The 25,345-nt window shown below is 41.8% G+C and overlaps 1 protein-coding gene across 2 annotated transcripts in view; it reads right to left on the reverse strand.

Moving 5' to 3' along the window:
- The window catches only part of Arid1a (AT-rich interaction domain 1A), a 76,732-nt gene that overhangs the window by 29,999 nt on the left and 21,388 nt on the right, over nt 1–25,345 (reverse strand). For both annotated transcript variants that reach the window (XM_051189055.1, XM_051189054.1), the window contains exons 2-4: nt 15,928–16,140; nt 13,134–13,586; nt 11,330–11,446 (exon numbers count right to left, since the gene is read on the reverse strand). In XM_051189055.1, the coding sequence (XP_051045012.1) occupies nt 11,330–11,446; nt 13,134–13,586; nt 15,928–16,140 (783 nt within the window). The remainder of the gene's footprint in view (nt 1–11,329; nt 11,447–13,133; nt 13,587–15,927; nt 16,141–25,345) is intronic.

A 25,345-nucleotide genomic window follows, 5' to 3' on the forward strand; every position in this document is an offset into this window, starting at 1 on the left:
TCTGCTAGCATCTTTAATCTTCCCTCTTCTGTCTTATACTTATAAAGCAGGGGCTTTGGGCTAATCCAGCTACCTGCCCTGTTCAGTGCCTATCAATAGTTCTCTTCACTGTGTGTGGTGGTACACCTGTAATACTCAGGAGACAGAGACTGAATGATCAGGAAGTTTCAGGCAGCGAGGGGTACATGAGACTAAAAAGAAAGAGATGGGGAAGGGAAGAAGGAAGGAAAGGGAGGGGGAAAACAAGAATATTTTGTCTTTACCATTTCTTTGTTCATTTCCTTTTCCTATGCAAAAAGGATCCCAATAAAACTGCTTTAAGACAAATCCACCTGTCTGTTTTCCTTGATATGGACTATTTTCCTTTGTCCTTTGGCTCCAGAAATACAATCCTGGTCCTATGCCGATCACTCCATCTCTGCTGGCTGCATCCACCTGGTTACTACAGGCATTATATGGGTTCCATCTGGTTCCTTTCCCTATACTTTACTCCTAGCCTACGAGGTCTAGTTCATTTCATGTTTTAACTATTAACTACCTTGCAAGACAGCTCTCCAACACCATCCAGAATTACTGCTATATATCTGGGTTTTACTAAAGCAAATCACTCTATAACATAAAAATGACACTTGGAAGCCAGGCAGTAGTGGTGCACATCTTTAATTCCAGCTCCCGAGACATATAGGCAGATGGATCTCTGTGAGTTTGAGACCAGCCTGGTCTATAGAGCAAGTTCCAGGACAGGCTCCAAAGCTACAGAGAAATCTTGTCTTGAAAAACCAAAACCAAAATAGACACTTGGACTAAATGATGACTTTCCCCTATTAAACTCTGCTGATAAGATCCCTTTTCCCTCCTTTCCCTTTTTTAATCTTCCAGAGATCTAACCAGATAATCAATGTCTTTAAATTGTACACCAAGTACAGCACATTTATTTTCTAGCCTATAAATTCTTTCCTGAATGTGACTATGCAAATAGAAGAGGCAGGCCCTTATATCTCTTGCCAGAATTAAGTTTACCTTATTGTTCTGACTTGAGCCTTTTCTTTTCTTTGATTTTTTCCAGACAGGGTTTCTCTGTGTATGTAACCCTAGCTGTCTTGGAAATCACTTTGTAGACCAGGCTGGCCTTGACCTCAGAGCTCCATCTACCTCTACTTCCCAAGTGCTGAGATTAAAGGTGTGTGCCACCACCAACTGATCTGAATTGAGCGTTTTCAAACCACAATGCACACTAATGGCTTTCTTAAAAAGCAGGCAACTTCCGGGTGGTGGTGGCACATGCCTTTAATCGTAGCTTTGGGGAGACAGAGGCTGGTAGATCTCAGTGAGTTCAAGGCCAGCCTAGTCTATATACAAATCCAGTTCCAAAACAGCCAGGATTGTTACCTAGAAGTCCTATTTGGAACAAACAAACAAACAAACAAAAAGCAAGCAAACAATTTAAAACAAATGCCTACTGCAGGCCTTTAACACTGGATCCAAAGATGCTCAAACCCTGTGGTTTACTGTACCTTCTCTTTATTACTCCCCCCCACTCTATGATGCCTGTCCAAGCTTTGTCTTTAGTACACTCCTTTCCATATACATGGTTCCTTGCCTTTAGGCCAATCTCTCAAATACATCAACATTTAATGAATACACAGCTTCTAAAGCTCACTATGGAGATACACCTGCCTCTGAGTGCTGGGAGTAAAGGTATTCATTCATCACTGTCCAGACTTTTCTATTTTTTGAGACACAGTCTCATTAAGTTATTTAGGCAGGCCTTGAACTTGGAATCCCCTTGCCTCAGCCCTGCAAAGAGCTGAGATTACAGAGTGTGCCACCAAGCCCATCTGGGTAGACAGAAAAGGAACACTGACTTTCATTACACAGGACAGGCTGGGCACCCACACTTGTATTGGAAGTTTTCCACAAGAAAACCAGATCCAAATCCTGGGCCTCAGATTCTAAGAGATATCACCCATACCTGACCTGATCTTTAGCAACTATCATAGTTATAGTAAAATGTGTGCCAGATTTTGCCAAAGCAGCAGAAAACTTATCTATAAAAATTATCAATAAGTATGGGGCTAGATGCTGGCCCAGCAGAAGAACACTTGCTGCTCCTATAGAGGATCTGATTCACTTGCCAGTACCCACAGATAACATAAATAAACAAATTCCCTCCCTATACCGGGCTGTTGTGGGAACTCATTCAGACTGTAGCCTTTGAGGTATCAGCCCCTTCTGGGAGGGGTCTCAAGGGCTTACTACTTCTGGACTGAGAAGCAAGCTTTCTCTCTGGGTGGTGGCAGCAGTGGGGTCAAAGCAGAAGAGGTTCTCTACCATATTTGTCATTCGTGAGTGACCTTCCAATAAATACTCAACTCCCCGTTATTCTGGGCTCTCATACTGGGCATGCTAGCATATGTTTACAACACCAGTCTTTGAGAGGCTGGAGAGAGATCAATATGTGACCCCCCCCCCACATACATGTACATATATCCATCCTTATCCTTCAGAATACAAAAGAAATGTTACATTATAACAAGCCTACAGACTACAATAGATACTTAAGAGGTTTTAAAGAAGCAGGCAGTAACAGGTCTAGGTCCACCTCCCTGTCCCTCTGGTAGACTGTTACAGACATACTTGGAAGGAAAATGGGAGAAGACAAATAAGCTTTCTGTACTGATACCACTCTGGCCAATATGGTGAACATTCCAGAAGACCTGCCACATGTTCTACAAGAAATGTGCAAACAACAGCCACATAAAATGATGAAGTAAAAAAAGGGCAAGGACTCTTTGTATGCCCAGGGACAAGGACACTATGACAGAAAACAGAGTGGCTATGGTAGACAGACTATGCCCATTTTCCGCAAAAAGGCTAAAACTACAAAGAAGATTGTGCTGAGGCTTGAGTGTGTTGAGCCAAACTGCAGATCTAAGAAGATGCTGGCTATTAAGAGATGCAAGCACTTTGAACTGGGAGGTGGTAAGAGAAAGGGCCAAGTGATTCAGTTTTAAGCTGATCTTGTTATGAAGACAATAAAATCACAACAAAATAAAAAAGAAAGAAAGAAAAGAAGGAAAAGTCAACTCAGACCCTATAGAAGACAAGTGAGAGGATAATAGTGACCTGGAGGACAACAACAGGAAGAGCAGAACACGTGCAAAAAGACTTTTCTTTCCCCTCATAAAAATTTAATCATTTTTACTGTGTGTGTGTGTGTGTGTGTGTGTGAGAGAGAGAGAGAGAGAGAGAGAGAGAGAGAGAGAGAGAGAGAGAGAGAGAGAGACATAAATGTTGGTGTGAAGGCCTATTGCGGTTTAATAAGGATCTGGAGAAACAAATAGGCCAAATAGATGTTTATTCAGGGAGAAATAACTTACAACATAGGCAGATGAACACCAGCAGGTTCCTGATCCCAAGGACGCCTCCGGATGCTCTCCTGTCCCCATGCTGCAAGCAAGAGAGCTCCGGGCCTCATCCCCAGACCTAGTTTCCCCAGGTGTGGACATAGTGAGTATCTCACTACAAAGGCCAAAGGACAATCTGTAGAACTGGTTCCTCTCCCTCTTCGTTACTCAAGTTTTGGGGATTGAGCTGAGATGGCACCTGTGTAGTAATCTCCTGAGCCACCTCTTGATCCCTCAAGATTTTTCTTAGATGGACCAGAATTTAGTGGTCCTACTAAGGAAAGGTTATGGAAGAGGTCCAGTGATGAGTGCCCCAGAGCAGAGCTCTCTGGGAGGTAGGTATGCAGTACAAGGGCTAATAAAGAATAAGCTGGTCTGAGGCCATAGTCTCTAAATGAGGGGTGGAGTGAGGAAAGGGAAGAGGGAGGAAAGAGCCTAGAGAACAACTTGTGGTGTTGTACTTCAGAAGGTAGCACCCACCTTTTTTTAGAGACAAGGTCTCTCTCATTAGCTAGAACTTTCTGGATTAAGAGACTCCAAGATTCTTTTGTCTACCTCCCCAGTACTCGTATTATAAACACTAGCTACCATTTCTGGCTCTTTACATGGATGCTGGGGATCAAACTCAGGCCCCTGTATTTATAAGGTAAGGAGTCTGCCAGCTGAACCTCCCCAGCCTAACTATCTCCTCTCTTCTCCATTTCCAATTTACTTTCTGCCCTCTAAATCCCAAGACTCACCAGCACAGTAAGTTACCATTATTATCAAAGTTGCCACAGTGGCCTCCTAAACTACTGCATTTTCTCTTAGTTTCACAGATCTAACTAGCTGGGAAGTGTGGCACAGCTTTAATCCCAGCACTCAGAAGGCAGAGGCAGGCAGATCTCTGTGGGTTCAAGGCCATCCTGTCCTACAGAGTGAGCTCCAGGCTACACAGAGAAACCCTGTCTCAAAAAACATTAACAAAACAAACTTAAAAAAAAAAAAAAAAAGTACCTAGTGTAGTTTGTTTCAATTTAAACCAGAATCTAACAATACCAATTGAAAAACACAAACTTTGGGTACTACTTCACATCTATTGAATCAGAATCTCTCAAGTAGGACTCAGTAATTTATTTTCATTAATTGCCTGATAATTTGTAATGAATACTACTAATGTGAGACTTAGCTCAATAGGGCTTTCAATCTTGAACCCATTTTCAATGTCCTATCACAGGCATATTTTTCAAGACTAAATGTATGCTCATAAATGTGTCCCTGTAAAAATAAAAACTTAAGTGTGCATTACTCTGGAAAACCACACACTTGTTTAAATAGCTGCCTTTTTTTGAAAGATAAGGCCTCACTACATAGGCTCCATGCATGATCCCATCTAATCTTCCCAGTGCTGAGATAATGAGTATATACCAACCACAATGCTCAGCTAAACAGAAAACAAACACAAACATCTGATAGGTATTTATTTGTGCCTAAGTGTATACATGTGCACTAATGTACATGTATGAGCAGGAGAGGTCAGAAGAGAGCTCTGGATCCTCTGGAGCTGGAGCTATAGGCAGCTTTAATTTTAAAAGCTCCGCCTGAGAGCAAAACACCATTCGACAGAGGGGAGGTGGAGGGGAGTCTTATTGTGGGAAAATGAATGGGGGAAAAGGGAGGAAGGAAGAGGGGAGACTAGCCTTTGGGACAAGAGCAGCAGAAGAGAAGGGGGAAAAGAGAGAGACAGGCAGAGAAGCAGAGAGAAAGAGATGGGAACAGAGTACACGGGTGGTACTCAGTGCTGCAACTGGGGGCATATCCTGTGAGACCCCACAAGCAGGCAAGTACTAGCAATTGTAAGCAGCATGATATGAATGCAGACCTGCCCAAACAGAGTCATTAAAGAAACACCTCCAGACATGAGTGGTGTCACACATTCAAGAGGGAGGTTCCAAGTAGCCTGGGCTACATAAAGGAACTCTGTATAACCCCCTCCTCTTCCTCCAAAAACCAACAGGCCCACAACTCAAAATTAATCAAATTAGACATCCGTTTCAGGATAGTATCCTAAGATTTTGCCTGAAAATGAAGGTAATTAAAGACCTCACATGTCCTTTAGAAGGATCTCCTTGATATGAAATGACAGCTATTTCACAAGATAAATGACAAATCTTAACCTAAGACCATGTTCAGTAAGGACAAATAAAACATCCTCTAAAATGGAGTATGGATCTGTCATCTTTGCCCTGACCTTGGATTAAAAACAACAATCTAGTAATAGAACCAAACTGTCCCCATCAGGCACAGGGGATTATAATTTAACCACATTTCTACCTTCCCTTTTTCTTCCTCCAAATACTCCCACATAAACTCATTCCCACTCTTTTTCAAGTTCTTGGACTCTTTTCACTACTTGCTTATTATGGATATTTTTGAGGTTCATTTTCTTCAATGAACTTCAATGATACGTTATATCATATGCCAGGCAACATGATGGTAACATAATAAATAAGCAAGACACACCAAGTCAGCCTAAAGTAAGTATGTGTTAAATTAACTTACACCAGGCTTGATGCTTGTGGCTATAATCCAAGCATTTGGGAACCTGGGCTACAATGTGAGTTCCAGGCTGGTCTAGGCTATAAAGATCAATCTAAAGACAAAAACAGGGCAAGTATAAAAATAACCCTGGGTTTGGTGGCACACACCTTTAATGCCTGCACTCAGGAGGCAGAGGCAAGCAGATATCTGAGTTTGAGGCAGCCTGGTCTACAGAGTGAGTTACAAGACAGCCCAAGCCACACAAGAAACACGTCTCAAACAAACAAAATAAATAAATAACCTATTTGCTTCCAATAGGTTACTCTAAAACATATTTAACACTCCTAGTATTGGATTCATGTCACGGGTAAATGAGACATAGGGGTCAATAAATAACAAGTTGCCTACTCTCTAGGAGTTTGCTGTTTACATAAGTGGATGTATGAAGCAAAATGCTCTGCCAACACAGAGCAACTTTGGTGGTATGGTTTGGTTTCTAAGGATGAATATCCATCCAGAAACTGGATTTTTGGTTTTCTTTGTTTGTTTGTTTGGTTTGTCTAGGATTGGTTTTTGAGACAGGGTTTCTCTGATTTGTCCTGGAACTAGCTCTGTAGACCAGGATGACCTCAAACTCACAGAGATCTGCCTGCCTCTGCCTCTGCCTCCTGAGTGCTGGGACTAAAGGCTTGCACCAACAACACCAAGCTCTGAATTATTTTTATGCTTGTCTCTATTTTAAATATGCTTGTCCATACTTTAAATATTAGTCAGCTAAGTCGTCACAGAAAGTTAATTGAGATCTGCAGAGATGACAATTTAAGATATGAACTAGAGTGGAACAGAAGGAATTGGACAAGTGTGAGAATAAGAGTTCATACAAAAGTCTGAAAACTAAAAACATATGAGATCTCAGACAGCTGAAAGTCAGAGGGAAACAAAAGCAGAGGCTCTCAAAGTGCTGTCCATGGTCTGCAGAGCCAAATGTCACAAAAGGAGCTTGAGAAGAATGTCCTACTTTAGACTTACAATCAGATAAAGTGGTGACGAGAGGCACACCAATCTGTGTTTCTAATGTCTGGGTAATCACATATAAAAGGTTTTAGATTTTATGCTAAGATTAATAGAAAATTAACTCATAGGCCACAGAGATGGCTCAGCATCTAAGAGAACTCACTGGCTCTTCAAGAGGAAGACCTAGGTTCAATTCCCAAGACCTACATGATGACTTACTTCAGTTCCAGGGGATCTAATGCCCCTTTTAGACTGCTATAGGCACTCCATGCACATGATGCAAGGTGTACTGGCAGGCAAAGCACTCATACACATACAATAATAACAATGATGATGAAAATGATGGTGTTGGGAGAGACGGCTCAGAGGTTGGTTAAGAGCACTGGCTGCTCTTCCAGATGTCCTGAATTCAATTCCCAGAACCACATAGTAGCTCACATCCATCTGTAATGAGATGGGATGTCTTCTTCTGTCATGCAATCAGGACAATATATATATATAAAATAAATAAATCTTTAAAAAAATAATATAAATTAACTCATTAAATGCTGTGTTAAAGTATTCAAGATAATAGAACCTACATGTGTTGTTATTATTATCTCAGCAAAAACTGGGAGGAATAAAGATTACAAACCCAGAGCCACACAGTGAGTGTATGAGTAAAGAGGGTGACAGGAAAGTGGAAAGACTGTCCAATCAGACAGCCTGGCCTCTGACCTGGTACCAAACTTAGAGGATTTTCTACACCCCTTCCTGTTCAGTGAAGAGACGAAAGGGTCCTCCTGTTAGTGTTTGGTCAGCTTGACACAAGCAGAGTCATCCGTGAAAAGGAGCCTGTAGGCAAGTCTGAGGAGGAATATTTTCATAATTAAATAAGCAATGTGAGGGTCCATCCCCTCTAGCTGATGCCATCCTGGGCAGGTAGTCCTGGGCTGTGTAAAAAGCAGTGTCCTCCATGGTCTGGGCTTCAATTCCTGCCCTGAATTTTTCTCTTCAGTAAAGACTATAATCTATAACGTGAAATGAATCTGGTTGTGATATTTACCACAGAAACGGAAACTGAACTAAGACAACTAGCAGACTTAGATATCCTCTAACTACTTGCTAAGGATCTGACAATTCAGTTCTTCATGTGATTATTTCTTAGCCTATCCCCAAATCAAAAAAAGGCCCAAGTACAACCACCTCTGGCATTTCTTGATCCAGGGGCAATAGCAGAATAAAAAGTAAAATACATTAAAAAAAAAAAAAAAAAAGTTAACAATGCATTATTGCAGCAACTGGGGGGGAGGAGAGGGAAGGACTGAGGCCGAACTGACATTAGTTCAAGGCTAGCTGAAGCTGTACAGCATCACCTTTTTCAAAACAAAACAAAAAAAAAAAAAAAAAAAAAAAAAACCCCAACCAAAACCACAAGTTGCCAAGTTAGTTAGCCAGCTTACCTATATACAGCCTCTACCACAGAATAAATGACTCGTTAGGCAGGTTCCATTAACAGAAGCCTATATCTGGAAATAGGACTTGTTCCTGAGAATCCCAGAAACACAATTCTCCCTATTCCTAGAAGGTCAACTTTCACTCATGACTGAATCAGAAGGTCTTAGGTTCCCAGTTCTTAGAAGGCACATCAGCATGCCTGTCTATGACGGTTCTCAGGGAAAGACCAAATATTTTAATCAAAAGGTCAGGAGATCAAGGCGACCCTGGACTTTACAGAGAAACCCTCAAACTAAGAAGTCACAGAATGAAGAAACCTTTTGACAGTCAGCAACTTATTATATTGACAGAAATCATCAAACTGAGTCCCTGTCACAATAGCACACCGTCCACATTTAGCCACAAGCAATAGAAGAGAGTATTTGGACATTCAAGTGAAGTTTAGAGGAGTGAGTGGGCACACTGGTGCCCAATGACGCAGGCTTGATGACCTGAATATGGTCCCTTGAACCTACTTAAAGGTAGAAAGAGAAATTGATTTCAAAGGTTGTCTCCCGCCCTACACGAGTGCACTGTGGCATGTGTGCACACACACACTGATGAAAACGATTCAGACAGTAAGAAGAGCTAAATAACTATTTTGTTGCTATTTTTTTTGGTTGGTTTTTGTTTTTGTACTTTATGGGCTTTGTTTTTGTTTTCATGAGACAGTCTCACTGTGTAGCACTGGCCTGCAACTCCCTTTGTACACCAGGCTGGCCTCGAACTCACCAGGTTTCACCAAGAAAAGACATTGCTTTATGCAGACACTTCCACAGTTGAGAAAGTCACCACAGAAATCTCATCCTGACAACAGCCCTTCTCTTGGCCTCAGGAGCCTGGACTAAGTCTCCACAGACTTTCCCCTCAGGTGGAACCTCAGTGGCTTTGAGGGCAACCCATGGGAAGCTTCATGATGAGGAGTTACTGTTCTCCGTGTGTTCCTTAAAGGTCTAGAAGTCAGCTGGGGATGGTAGGTTACGACTATAATCTCAGCAGTGAAGAGGCAGGGGCAGGAGAATTGTAAGTTTGAGGTTAGCCTGGGATACATACATATAGAAATCCCTGCCTCAAAAGATTAACAACTGACACTGGAAAATAAGATCCACAGGCTGTTTCTTTGATGTCTGAATAACCAAAAAGTACAAACATCCAAGTAGACTCAATATTTTGTTTGAAATAGACTCTTCATACTATTAGCCAGGCTGACCTTGACCTCAGAGTGACCCTCCTACCTTCGGATCCCCAGTGCTAGGGTAACAACCATAAGCCACCACAGCTCTTACTTAACTGGGCATGTGGCTGAACTCCCATTCCCCTATCTGAAACAAAACTTACAATGGTGGGTTTGGTATCAACCAACTTACAAGATTTCAAAGAAACCCATTTTATTTGTGTCCAAGAAGCTCACTTTTAGAGACTTAGACTTTGCCCATATATAGTAACAAGGCTCTAAGCAAACATTCCCACAATAAGCAACAGGTATCAAACAGTTTCTGTATTTTCTGAGATGACTACAATGCTAGACATTATGTCTAACATAAATCAAGCACTCTACTAACCAACAATATCAATTACTACCAACTACAGTAGCTTATGGTCATTTTACACATGTGACAACGAAGGCACAGAAAAGGGTTGTGATTTAGTTTCAGGCTATAGGCATGGCAGTAGAATTAAGATGCAGTGCTAGGAAATTTGGCTTAGTCAAACACTTTTTTTTTTTTTTTAGTTGAGATAAGGTTTCTCTGAGTAGCCCTGAGTGTCCTGGAATTTACCCTGTGGACCAGGCTGGCCTGGAACTCAGAGATCTGGGTTCTGGGATTAATGGTGTGTGGGTGTGTCAAAGCACACGTGAGGTTATAGGACATCAAGTTATCCGGCTTGGTAGCAGGTGAGCATCTTGACAGCCCACACACAGCTATAGCTCTAAGATATACTGGTAGTATTTTGTGGGTTTGGTTAGTTGATTCCACAAGCAAACACTTAATTCCATAATCAAGTGTTTAGGCAATCAAACACTTTGGTACGTAAAAAAAAATCACACATTCAAACAAAACGACAAGCTTGAATGTGTCAAGATACTATCTGTTGAACTAATATTAAGGCCTGGCAAGAAAGGTTAAATAAACAGGAACTAGAGAGATGGTTCACCAGTTAAAGAGTTCTGGATGCTCTTGCAGAAGACCTGGGTTCAGGATCATCACCTTCATGCTGGTTCACAACCATCTCAAACTCTAGTCCCAAGGGATCCAATACCCTTTTTTGGGATGCATGTGATACACAGGAATGTGTTCAGGCTAAATATCCATTAAAGTAAAATTTAAACTAAGGTAATTTTTTAAAAACTGAAATGTCAAAAAAAAAAAAAAAAAAGAAAACAAACCCCGTACTTTTGAAGCCATGATAAAGAGCAGAGTTTCTAACATCTATATTTTCTGTCCCTCATATTAACTACTACATGCATGAAAGGCCTAAGATTTTGAGAAGACAAAGGCTGGAAAGTGAAGGCCTGTGAGTCTGAGGCCAGGCAGGGTTACACAGTGAGATCCTGTCACAAACCAAAAACCAAAAGCCACAAGTTGGATATGATGGTAAAAGTATCTCTAAGTGCTCTGGATGAAGCAGCAAGTGGATCAGGAATTCAGAGACAGCTTCCACTACACAGGCAGTGCAAACCTAGTCTGGGACAACAGACACTGCCTTCAAAAACAAACAAACAACTCGACATGGACATCACAACCTATCCCTAGACAGGTAAATAGAACAGACATTCTAAAAGTCAAGACTATGAAATCCCATTCAGAATTTTTGAACAGTTTAGATCACAGCCTCCAAAACATCAAAACACAGTTTTAGTTTATTACTTCTCTAGTCCATCACTATTGTTGCCAATTGTCAGAAATACTCACAGGCAAGCTGGAAGGTCTTGACTGAAGACTCAGGTTCATATCTTCTTGCCCTCCTTTACTAGAGGTCATTGAGGGAGCTGAGGATGCCTGAGACCCAAATGAATCTTGAGAAAGCTCCTATAAGAAAAACAAAAAATCCGTGAAAGCCTCTCCCACATGGGGGCATACACATTTTATCTCAATACTTGGCAGGCATGGGCAGGTGGGTCTGTGAGTTCCTACCCTGTCTTAAAACAATAGCAAGAGAGAGAGACCAAATGAAGACAGACCGATTACGCTGGGGCTGGAGTTCAGAATCTATGCTCTTATAGAGGACATAGGATCAATTCTCAGCATCCACATGAAAGCTTACAACTCAATCATCTCTATTTAGTTTTAGAGGATTCAACACCCTCTTCTGAGCTCTGTGGGCATCAGGCATACACAGGGTACACTGGCAAACAAACATACAGCCAATACACCCATACAAACAAACAAACAAAAAGTTTTAAAACAGGAATCGAGCAGGCAAACTTGATTCAGTGTAAAAGAGCTGTGGTGCTATCTTACACAGAGAGTCAGAGAAGTGCAACTGCACATATTATTATTTGACAAGACAAAAATTTAAGCAATGGTTCTTAAGAATGTCAAGAGTGAGCCTGATGTTACAGTCAATGCCTGTGATCCCAGCACTATGCAGGCTACAATAGAAGGACAGCAAGTTCCATTCAAGGCCAGTCTGGGCTACTCAGTGAGGCACTGCTTCAAAAAACAAATATACAAACAAAAACCCCTCCAAACAAATTAATGTCAACAGTGGAATTTGAAGGAATTGTTGTCTATTTACTGCTACACAAGGAGAACCATTCCTTGGGGCTGGAGGCAGAAATATAACTAACTTAAGTTTAGTATCTTATCAAGCAATGGATTAAACAATCTGGGTTTGTTTAAAAACAAACAAAGTTTGACGCCAGAGCCCCTGTCTAAAGTGAGTACTAACAGAAGGAAGATTTATTTCAACAATGTCATCCCCAAAAAAAAAAAAAAAAAAAAAAAAAAAAAAAAAACCTTTAAGTATTGTTTTTTTTTTTCCCTCATGTGGCTCTAAAAAGAATTATTCTTCAATTCTTAAAATCAAAACCATCCCCCCAAATTAAGAATTTCAGCCACGCATGGTGGCACATGCCTTTAATCCCAGTACTTGGAAGGCAGAGACAGGTGGATTTCTGTGAGTTCAAGGACAGCCTAGGCTACAAATAAGTTCCAGGACAGCCAGGACTGTTGCACAAACAAACCCTGTCTAAAAACAAAACAAACAAACAAAAAATTTCAAGGCTGGGTTTTTGTGGCACAACCCTCTCTCTAATCCCAGCATTGGAGGCTGAGGTAGGCAGATTTCTATGAGTTCCAGACCAGACTTTACCTAAAACAAACAAAACCCCAAAATGTTTCGGAATCCAGAATATTCTGAGCAACAGAACCGAATGGCAGCAAAAATAACCTGTATATAACACAGCTACGTAAAGTGATTACTTTGGATGCTCATGTTAGGTTATGCTGGTTAGGGGAGTAAAAATCAGAACCATTACCTTTAATTTCCTGTCAAAGTTTTCCCCATTGCTTTATTTTTTCACAGTAAGATAGGTCTTTATGTAGTTAAAATGGTTATACTTTTATTAGTTCAAAATCAATCCCGATAGCACATTTACCCAGTTTTTTACCCAGAGTTTAATTGATTTTTATTCATATGGCAAACTTATCATAACACCAAGTTGTAAGCTGCCTCTAGTTTAGCACAGGCAGGACAAGAGGTAGAGCGACTTACCTGTGGTGGAGGGAAGCGCTGCTGGGAGTAGGCAGTTTGCTGGGATTGCTGAGGCTGGGGCTGAGGATATGCAGCCTGCTGGGAGAGCGTCGAGGATGCTGGCTGCTGAGGTTGCTGCTGCTGGTAGGGAGACTGTGCCTGTGGTTGTGAGTAGGGGGGCTGGCTCTGGGGATGCTGTTGTGCAGTGGACTGCTGGGAGGGGTACGGAGTTGGGGACTGCTGATGTGGAGGCTGGGATGGCTGCTGGGAATACGGAGGCTGAGAGGACTGAAGCTGTGGCTGCTGAGTCTGTGGCTGCTGCTGATATGAAGGCTGAGCATGAGGGGTCTGGGATGGTGGTTGCTGGGAGTAAGGTGGCTGTTGTTGCTGGGGATGAGGACTTTGCTGGTTATAGTACGGAGTCTGGCCCTGCTGACCATACCCACTGGGGCCTTGCTGTCCATAAGGTGGAATCTACAAGAAAGAAAAAGGTACTTTTAGGACTGCCTCACCCAGATGAAGAAAGTGAGGAGCAACACCTGAAAAGGAATATAAACCTAAGCCTCATCTCATAAAAAAGTTCAGGTTTCTTCTATGACCCCTTCTCTAAATAAGCCATAAAGAATGGGGTATTTACACTTAACATTGAATTAACCCATTAAAAACTGGTGACACTTAGTAGTCCAGCAATTCACATGAGCTCAAGTGAGGCTTGTTTGTGTGTGTGTGTGTGTGTGTGTGTGTGTGTGTGTGTGTGTGTGTGTGTTTGTTTTGTTTGTTTTTTGAGACAGGGTTCTCTGTGTATGCTTGGCTGTCTTGGAACTAGCTCTGTAGATCAATCTGGTCTCAAATTCACAGAGATCTGCCTGCTTCTGCCTCTGAGTGCTGGGATTAAAGGTGTGCGCCACCACCAATGCCCGGCTTGAGGCTAATCTTTCTTATCATGTCCTAGGTTGGTTTTTTTTTTTTTTTTTTTAAGGAATTTTATCTTAACCACAATGAAGAAGTACTAGGAGCCAGGTTCAAACAATTAAAGGCCCACTGTTTAACAATCTGAGTAGTATACAAGTCACTAAGCTACCTTGCTTGGTTCTCTTTCATTTAGAGTTCCTGTATTTGCCTAGCATACATGAAGTCCCTAATACTTCATAATAAACCAGGCAGGACGGATAGAGTTTGCCTCTAATCCCATCCCTCTACTGGTAACCTGGAGGCAGGAGTATCAGGAAGTTCACGGTCACTCTGGAATATATTAGAATTAGAGAACACCCTGAAACCCAAGGTAATGCCTTCAAAAAAGGAGGTGGGGTACAACACAACACAAGGGAAGAACTCTATGTCATCTCTGTTTTCTCATAGAAAGAAATCAGGGAATGATGGTTTACAACTTTAATCCCAGCATTTGAGAGGCAGGGGCAGGCAGCCTGGTCTAAGAAGCAGCTGGGCAAAGTGGTAGTGCACACTTTTAACCTCAGCTCCCAGTAATAAAGGCAGGCAGATCTCTGAGTCCGAGGCTAGCCTGATGCTAACTGCTGAGCATTCCTTCAAGTCTTATATTTTGTCTTTTGAAGAGACAGTTCTAGGACAGCCAGGACTACACAGAAAAAAAAAAGAAGACAAGAATGTTACGAGTAGTTTTTCCTGCCGCCGGACCCACCGCGGCGCCAGCCCCAATTAACACACCGAGACTCTATATTTGATATAATGCTGCTGGCCAGTTACTTGTTTATTATACACTAGCTCTGTCTCATCTGGCGTTGTGCTCTTCCTGGTCTCCCCATGATGACTCCTCCTTACTACTTCCTCTTTCCTCCTTGTCTCCTAGTCTCGCCTATTGCTTTCTTATTGGCCAACAGTGCTTTATTCATTAACCAGTATGAGAAACATATTTACAGAATGACATCTCTCATCACAAGAATGTACATTTCATTTTCTGTATTTAAAGACATTCTTTGCCCTAAAGTTTTAGGAATAATTTTAGGCTTCATACACCCGTCCTTACCTTTTTGTTGTTAATCAGATATAAATGGCAGAAAATCTGCCAACACAAAAACAAAAATGAAAAGATGATAGATATTGGGGCCAGCAATATGGCTTTAACAGGTAAGATACTTGCCACTAAGCCTGATAACTTGAGTTTAATCTCTATTTGAGCAAGCTGTCCTCTGCTATAAGACCTGCCATCTTGCCTTCATCCCTAAGTAAATAATAGTAATACAGCTTTTTAAAAGGAGACAGCACAAGGGCTGGGGCTGAGCTCAGAAGTAGGGTCCTATCTAGTATGATTAGGGCCTGGGGTCTGATTATCAGGACTGAACCCCCCCAAAAAAAAAAAAAAACCCAACAGACTGATATGAGAGAAAGTCTCTTCTATGATGGCACTTTTATAGTCCCTTCTTTCTTTCACACTAAGTCCTTGTAAAACATTCTTTTGACCCAGGCAGCTTATGTTGCAGGCTATGAGAAAGGTAAAGGGCCTCCTCACCCACAAGGCAAATGGCACAAATGGTTTCGACTGTAGTAGCAATAAACAGGTACTCAGCAATGTCCTTCTACCATTCAGATTCCAAGGGGAAGACTAACCCTTGGGGGAAGGGGAAAGGGGAGGGATGGGGGGGGGGGGAGGAAGACATGTAGATTGGGTTCAAATCCCAAGATATGTTGAGGCAGACAGAAAGACATACATACATAGGATGGTATGCACTATCTTATTCTTCTTAACTAGCCTATGTACATATTCAAGAGGAGGCCTGAACACCATTCTAACCCTTAAACACCAATTTTAGACAGCAAAGAAGGTCAAGTCATTATATACCTGCTGTGCATAAGAGAGGCCGCCCATGGCACTCTGAGCCCGGCCCTGCATGGTCATTGGGTACCGCTGTGGAGTCTGGGACCCATAGGGCTGCCCTGGGTACCCATGTCCTTGTTGCGGTCCTGAAGGAGGTCCCTGTTGTTGCGAGTATGGGTTAGTCCCACCATACGGCTGAGGTCTCATCTTTCCCATCTGATCCATTGGACTGGATGGCTACAAAATAAAGAACATTTTCATTAACCTCAAGTTTTGATGGCCTCCGGCCAGCATTAACACATAGAAGTCTTTTAAATTAAGCCTACATGCCACATAAGAAGCCAGTTATTATGGAAAAGTAATGGAACAGATCCAGTAATCCTTAAGTAGTCATTCAACTCTTCAGAACTTAGATTTTCATTTAAGAAAATGATAATGTTATGTGAAATCATTTTGAAAGCTTCAAAAACAGACAGAGAAGCATTCTAGAAAACTGAAAAAATAAGCCAGGGGTGGGGGGAAGAACTGATTCTATAGTCCATTAATATAAACTTTTTCTTTTCATGTTTGTAATGCTATGGCACAACGTAGTTCAATTTATGTCTTCTTCAAATGAGCCACAAAGCTAAGTAATAGCTGCTGAAAGAACAGTAATGAATTTGGAAATAAAAAAAGGACAGAACCTTGTCTCTTCAAAAGACAAAATATAAGACTGGAGGAATACTCAGCAGTTAGCATCAGGTGGCTCACAATCACCTATAACTCCCAATGACCTCCTCTTCTGGTATTAGCAGGCACGTACAAGCCAAAATACACACAAACACAGAGGACATATACACAGAGACGTTAATAAAAAGAAACCTTTAAATAAACAAGTCGTAAGCTATAGGCTGGCTGAGTATGGTGGCAAATGTCTAATCCCAGCACTTAAAGAGGTAGACAGAGGCTGATCAGGCGTTCCAGCTCAAGGTCATCCTAAGATGCAAAGAGGTCTTGAGACCAGTCTGAGTTAAATGAGAAGGTGTCTTAAAAAGCCAAAAGCAACAAAATACAATACCAACACAGAGCCCAAAAGTTCAAAGCACAGACATCTATGTACGAATACACTTTTCTAGTTGGGCACGGTGGCTCACACTTGTAATCAATCCTAGCACTTAGAAGGCTTTGGAGGAGCGGGGAGTGCTGTACATTTGAGGTGACCATCCAATATATAAGAAATTTTGGGCCAACTTGAGCTGGTAATGAGACCCTATGGAAGGAAGGAAGGAAGGAAGGAAGGAAGGAAGGAAAGAAGGAAGGAAGGAAGGAAGGAAGGAAGGAAGGAAACAAACTTGTATGACTTTTCCCTTATTTATGGTCCATGCGACAGATTCAATCCGCTCATTCACTTTCTGACATGGTTTCATCCTACTGGAGCTACAAAGGCCATTTTCATAACATTTTCCTCCACCAGAGATGCCTGCCTGTATCTACCTGGTGACATGAAGAGGGGAGAATTCTTCTAAATAGCTCTCAAATACACTCAGTTGCAAGATGGATTCAGAGCCTTACTAAACAAAACTTGGAACAGAATCTTTTAGTTTGGGAGTAGGAGTTAAATGTAAGTATTCTATGTGTAAATATCATTAATTTTCAAATGAAGGAGTTCATCAAATCAGTAACAGGCATGAAAATCACCTGAATAGCTTGTCAAACCACACACTAGCATCAACCTGTGATTCAGTAGGCTCACAGTGGGACCCAGAATATGCATAGAATATACATATTGGTGATCATAATACTTTTATCTTTTGTGTATGTGTGTGGGGAGGGGGGAGAAGAGGTTTCTCTGTATTGCTTTGAAACCTGTCCTGGAACTAGTTTGAGACCGGGCAGGCCTCAAACTCACATAAATCTACCTGCCTCTGCCTCCTGAGTGCTGGGATTAAAGGCATGCAACACCACTGCCCCGCTGATCATGATACTGGGGACATAGCCTAGTAGTGGGTTCTAGTTCAAGTTCCAGTTTTGGGGAGGATGGGGGCTCAATGTCGGTGGTAGGAGGTGCCCCAGAGGTCTAGGTCATTCTGAGGGTTCTTTCTAGTTCCATTACTCAAAAAATAATAAATTACTTGATAATATAAGATGTGCTCCATTTAAACAATTGCTTATCTCTTCCTTCTTTCATTCTTCTCCTCTCTTGTGTGTTTTTATTATTAGAAGAGGTCGAGCTATTAAGAAGGAATATCCAACTATGAAATACAACAACAAAAACCCAGGAGCTAATGGAAGGGATATGGTGGTGCACACCTGTAATCCTGCTTCTTAGAAGATGAGGCAGGAGCTTCACAGACTCAAAGCCAGCTGGGTCTATATATAGTAAGTCCTAAGCCAGCCAGGGCTACATTGATGTAGCTTTGTTTGTTTGTTTTTGAAGAGGAACAAAATGAAACAGAGAGCCAAAGTTCTCTCAGGCTATGGATAAATTTCAACTAAAAAGGTAACCATGGTAAACTCTGTCTCAAACCATTACCCTTCAGTGTCATTCCAGGGCTATTTCCAACAACCTTAACTTCTACATCAGAAGCCCCAATAGTGCTCCCAATCAGAATTTTGGCATCTACATGGGTTATTTGGGGACCATTTAGGACATTTGAGTTTAACAAAAAACCAGGCTAGTGAGAAATATTTGGGGGTGGGGGTGTTCAAACGCTGCACATCATACCTCATCTCATCTCAGATACAGGGCTATCTAAGGCCCCCAATTGAAGAGGGCAGTATTTTCTACACAGAGAGACCAGCATGCTCTGGCTATGTGTCAGTCTAGGCCTGCCCAGAACACCAGGAGCAGTTATTACCATGGTGTTACTATGGAGCATCTACAGCAGTGGCTAATAACAGTGGCTGCAGATCACAATTTTCCATGAGCTTTACTAACACCCAGGCCTCAAGGTTCCAATTTTGTTGGTGTGGGAGGGCTTGAGCCTCCCTCATCTTTGAATCTATTAATGATTCTGATGTATGTGATTAGCTGTAAAGCAGTGATCCAATAAAGCATTATTCAATAAAACGGACCGACTGTGATGTGTTACTACTACACACTTAAAATGTGAAATGTAACTGGGAAACTAAATTACTTGCCTTTCCCCCTCTTAGACAGATTTTGCTACGTGGTGACCAGGTTAATCTCAAATTGGCACTCTCCATGCCTTAGCCCCCAAAGTATTGGGATCAAAGGTGTGGACTTCCACATTTAATTCTATTGTTTGTCTTGTTTTGTTTTTAAAGGCAGGGTTTCTCTGTGTAGCTTTGGCTGTCCTGGAACATCTATAGACCAGGTTGGCCTCGAACTCAGAGATTTGCCTGCTTCTGAGTCCTTAGCATTGAGACTAAAGGTATGCACCAACACTGCCTGACTACTTTATTATTTTATACTTGCTTACTTACTTTTTGCAGTCCTGGGGATTGGACACAAGGCTTGATACATGATATATAACTATTTCACCATTTTGTTGGCTCTTGTTTTACTTTTTATTGAGATAGGGTATTACTAAGTTGTCCAGGATAACTTTGAACTTTAATAAATAGAATTATGTATTTTACGTGTATGAGTGTTTTTCTCCAATATCTGTCTATGCACATGTGCATGCCTGAAGAGGATGTTGAATTCCCTGAACTGGTGTTGTGGATATTTGTGAGCCACAATTTGAGTGTTGGGAATCAAACTCCAGTCCTCTGCAAGAGTAAGTGTTCTTGACAGCTGAGCCATCTCTTTAGCTTCTAACCTTGAAATTTGATGCTGATACCTCAGCTTTGGAGTAAACAGAATTAAAGGCTTATGCTGCTAAGCTCAGCATTTTACCTGTATTAGTTCATTTATTATTTATTAATTACTTCTTTTAAGGCAGGGCCTTTTAAATTGGGGTCTCAAGGCCTCAAAACAAGATGACCTTGAAGTGCTGATTTTCCTAACTCTGTCCAACTTCCCTAAGTGCTGGGATTAAGGGCATGTGCCACCATATCTAGGTTATGTGGTACTTGGGATCAAATCAAGGGCAAAATTTATGTTAGATAAGAACTCTACAAACCAAGCTATCCATATAATCACATATGGCTAGTGGCTACCCTACTAAAATGTAATTTGAGAGTAATGTTTCCAAATAATTTACCATTTCCTGCTAAATATGGCTCTAAAGTTCCCATTAAACCACACACACAATATTAACATATAGGAAGAGTGAAGGATGTGGTAATTTGACAAACTTGGGGTTCAAATCCTAACTCATTGTCTGACCTTGAACTTTAGTTCATTACCTAAAATGCACATAATGAACAACTTCCCACAGCCTATGAGATGCTTGCATTATGCTTACAATCAATCTCAGCACTGGGAAAGCTGTAGCAGGAGGATCACTATGAATTCCATGCAACCAAGATTACAAAGTAATCTCTAGGTCAGCCTGAGCGTCCTGGAACTCGCTCTGTAGATCAGACTGGCCTCGAACTCACAGAGATCCACCCAGCTCTGCCTCCCTAGTGCTGGGGACTAAAGGCATGCACCACCAATGCCTGGCTCAGTGCTTGAATTTAAATGTTCAATAAATGATAGTTATCAATAATAACAAACTGTTCCCCCCCACAAGACTACAAAGTCCAAGCTATATGTTATGGTTCCTGATTCTGCTGCCTTATCTACAGTGGTGTCTTTTCACCTTAGTGCTGGCACCCCAGTCTCAGACCTACACTGCCTTTTAGTAGCACAACTCAACTTTTAAACAAAACCCTGTCACGTTCAGCACACTTTGAATCTTTCATATGTCTTTCTAAATGACCTATTGTAAATTTAGAAAAACATTAAGGCTTAATTAACAGTGATAACTGCTTCAATAAACTGGCTGTATTTCTGAAGTCCAAGTTAGTTTTGCTTTGTTTTGAAATGGCAGGGAATCTCACTGGCTCAAATTGCACTTGACATTCCTGGGCTCAAGAGTCCAGAATAGTGGTGAGAGAATACTGAGAATTACAGGCATATACTACCACTTTGGCCAAGTTTTGGGACACAGAAGTTTAGGAAATTTTATTTTCAAAGTCTTCTCAATACCCCAAGTACAGAGCTTGGTAACTGTTCAACTGCAATGATATCTACTCAAGAGAGAAAGCAGTTCCAACTATTCAGCCAAAATAGAATATGACTTTGGGGGCAGAGGGGAAAAAACTGGACTGGACTGAATTGGGGGGGGGGGGTGGCACATAGAAAAGTCATGAAGAAACATGGACATTTTGAGATAACTCAACCTGTACCAGAAAGAGTCCAATGAATCCATCCACCAGCCCCAAATGCATGGCCAAAACCTAACAGCTTACAATGGCACGGTGGCACCCATGTTCCCTGCACTTGGAAGGCTAAGTCTACGGCCATTATGGCCTCACATTATGGCCTATTTAAAAAATAGGTTGAAAGTCTGCTCTCACATAAGACCTATGTTCCCAGCTGAACAGAGAGAGCTACTTCTACAAGAATTATGAAGGGCTCAAGAACTGTTTCTCAAAATTAATTTGACAGCCTTGTTCCCTTCATCAAAGGCTCCAACAACTAGACCACCCAGGTCTCATGTCAAAGTTAAATATCTGTTCATATCAAAAGAGAATCTAATTCCCACTTCTGAGATTTAAAAACATTGTGTAAGATACACGGTTTTCAGTAATAGAAAAAAAAAAAAGGCACCATCCAATTTTAAAGTAGTAGAAAATACCATTAAATCTTCATTGATCAGTTTTACTGAAACAGAAAATTTTCTACTACATGTAAAGTGGACAAGCCAGTCTCAATCGTCAGCAGCCACAAAGCAGGAGATGGGAGCGCTGAACTGGAGCTGCTGCAAAAGAGCCAAAGATTCCACTCTGGGAAAGACAGAGGAAATCCTTTCAATGGGAAACCACAAGAGTAGATTACTGTGATTACACTTCAAAAGCAAAGGCTCTGCCACAGAGACACATAATTGAGAGGAAAATGCTGGCCCTTGATCAGGGAAGTCAGGCCCCCTGCTATATACTCTCCTGCATTCATAAAAAAATAAAAATAAAAAGGGAGAAAGAACCATAAGAAAACACATCTCAGTCTACCACTTAGCTCCTTCCAGATCACTGGCCAAGTTATAAACTGCCTGATAAATGAAAAGAATGCAGTTTAGGGGCATCAAAGGCAAGAATGCTTAGCAGGCTTATCCTTCTGAATATATTCAATACAAATAGCTTGCAGACTAACCACTTGCAGAGTTCCCCTGCTCCCTGCAAATGGAATTACAAGCACCTCCAGACCAGGTGGCTACTGGAATCACTCACAAGTTCTCAATGTACCAAAGAAAGCCACAGTGACCCTGTGAACTGCTAAATGTAACACATGGAGGAGTTTTAAGGTTCATCCTGGGTTAAGTGTCGGATAATCAAATGTAACCAATTTCAGGACACTCAAAAGATTAAACATAGTTGCAAATTCTTTATCTGACCATGAGCCATTAAGAGATGAGACAAGACCAAGTACTAACACTTCCAAACATCAAAGACAGCAGCACTCCCTGTCTGTGTCTGTATCATGTGGTAGTGGCACCAGAAAAGACACTAATTCTGAAATAAAAGTCTGAGAAGGAATCAATAATCCCAAGCCAAAGGTGTACTAAGGAAGTGATCAGAAGTGAGGTAAGGGCCAACAGTGTCAAAGACTGGAAAGAAAATGAAAGGGTGGGCCATGAGTGTCCCTGTCAGAAGGAAGCCCTGAGCACTACACACATGTTCTTTCACTCTAAATGCCAACTAGTTGGTGCCAGGATAAACCTAGAGCCATACCCTTGGATTTTGGGCCTCCAACTATTATTTCTTACTTCTTATGCTTTCAATTTATTCCTGGCCAGATTTGTTTATGAGTTTTAATAATAACAATAAAAAATGCATCCCTGGCTCTTTAACCGAAAGAACCCCCTAATTGATTCCCACAGTAATTAACCTGCATTTTACCTCAGAGAGCGGTAGTTAAGGAAGTCGGCACTGCTATTTATAACTCATCTCAAATTGAGGGCAGACTGCCTAAAATCTAACACATCCCAGCTGTACTCCTGTTTGAACTGGGGCCAAGGGAATTTTTTAAAGCAATCTTGGCACCGAATGAATGACACCAACAGTATGAGAGCGCGAGTAGTTGTGTTGTGGTGACGTAGCATTGGAGGTGGAGGGGGGCAGTGTACTGTGATCCCTCTCGTGCATGCCTGCTGCCTGAGTCCCAGTACAGTAAGCTGGGAACCGCCCACTGAGAGCCAAACACAGGAAAAGGCTTTTCCTGTGGACCGCCTTGAAGTGAGAAACACATGGCTAATCTGCATAAACTCGAAGCCACACCGCCCCTGCCAGGAAGGTTAGTGCTCGTAATCTCTGGCCATGGAGCTGGCTGCCTGGGAAGACTTGGACTGGAGCCTGATAACCCAGAAAGAGCCGAGAGAACAGATGGGTAAGGACCCCAGCAGAATACAGCCCTGGGTCACGTGACTCGCCACATGGCCCCGCCAGCACAAACTATTGTCTGGCTGCAGTGCTCCCATACAAAGGCACCAGGCCTCAGCTTCCTGTGATTCTAGGGGCTGGCAGCAGCTGTTGATCAGCTCCAGGAGGGGACCCTCCTCTGTTTACGGGCACTCCGGACAGAGCTAAGTACTAAAGTTAAGGCCTCTCCCAACCAGCAAACTTTCACTTTTCCTGCCAGCTCCACAGAAATCACTTAGATATTAGGTTGAAGGAGACTTCCCCTGCAAGTCCAGCCTTGTTCTCTGATACATACATTGACCAGCATAAATCATTCCCATTGTCCCTTTTCTCTCTAACCCACCCCCCACCAGGCTGGTTTCTAACTCTTGGGTTCAAATTATCACCCAGCCACGTATTTTACTTTTAAAGAGGGGAAATATGACTACATGCCTGCACAATGATAACCCATTCCTAGTCTCCTACTTGGCCTTACTTACCAGATCGATCTCGTCCATGGAGAAATGGAAATTAGGGAGGATGGGAAAATGACAATCATCACATACACGAACATTTTATCCAGAGAACCAAACCCACATGGCCTAGGAGTTTCATCATTTATAATCTTACAGAAGATTAAAAAAAGTAGTTCATTCAAGTTCTAACAAACTGGACACCTGCCTCTGTGGTTGGTAGTTTGCAACCATCACCTCCAAGTCAGTTTTATCTCTTAAATTCTTTCAAACCTGCCCTGTGTTTACAAACTGAATAAGATCACATTTCCAACAAATCAGGTACGGGCTGTGACCAGACCTAATGCCCTTCCAAACCCATACTACCACATAGTGATACATAACAAGGTGGCCATGGGCTGAGCCATGCCTATAATCCCAGCACTTAGGACACAGCACATTCAGGGATGGCCTGGGTTATATACAGCCAGTTTGGGGAGGAAGAAAAGGCTAGATTCTGATTCAAAATAATAAAGGGTATTTGGACAATGAATCTCTATCCAGACCAAAGAAGCACAGACAACTTAGCAAGGTTTAGGGAAGGAAACCAAAAGAGAAAGTCACTAAACCATTTAATAAAACTAACAGAATAGGAGAGCCAATTAATACCCACTTCACAGCTGCCCACCCAATAGAAGCATGCCAGAAAAACCACAGCTGGTATTTCTTCTTCAATAGCACCAGAAAGAGTAACTCAAACAGAGCAGCTAGAGCACCAGACTAATAAGGAAAGTCATCCAGGCACTTTCACAGCCACTTACAGTTCCTACAATGAAGAATTAATTGCTTTTTGTTAAGACTTAACTTACATGTTCAATTCCTACTGCCAACTATAGTATCTCTAAGGAAACAAACAACTTCTTCAGAAAAATATTTCTCTTGCTGAGGGGTGTAGTAGTGAATGTCTTTAATCCCAGCAAAGGCAAGCTAATCTCTGTGAGTTCAAGGCTAGCCTGGTCTACATAGCAAGTTGTAGGACAGCCAGAGCTACATAACAGAGAAACCTCACCTCAAAAACAAACAAAAAACTACAAGACTGGATGGTGGTGGTCCATGTCTATAATCCCAGCACTTGGGAGACAGAGGCAGGCAGATCTCTCTGAATTTGAGGGCAGCCTGGTCTACAGAGTGAGTTCCAGGACACCCAAGAGCTACACACAGAGAAACACTGTCTTGAAAAAAACAAAAAAAAGCTATTTTCAGATGTCACCTAAAACACAGGGGCAAGGGCCCCAAGAACACAAGCAGAAACAAAAGGTCATCTGATAAATCAAGAGCCTCCTTCTCAACAGTACAAGTTCTTGAGGAGAATACTCAGAAGTACAACAGGTAGGCTCCAATACCAGTTCTCACAACAACTTCATGGGAGGACATGCAAGAATGAATAAATTTTAACTCATATGGTACTCAATACTACCATCCAGGATTCTAAATCAGTGGCA

This window comes from Phodopus roborovskii, unplaced genomic scaffold (genome assembly GCF_943737965.1).
Source record: "Phodopus roborovskii unplaced genomic scaffold, PHOROB, whole genome shotgun sequence".
Taxonomy (NCBI): Eukaryota; Metazoa; Chordata; class Mammalia; order Rodentia; family Cricetidae; genus Phodopus; species Phodopus roborovskii.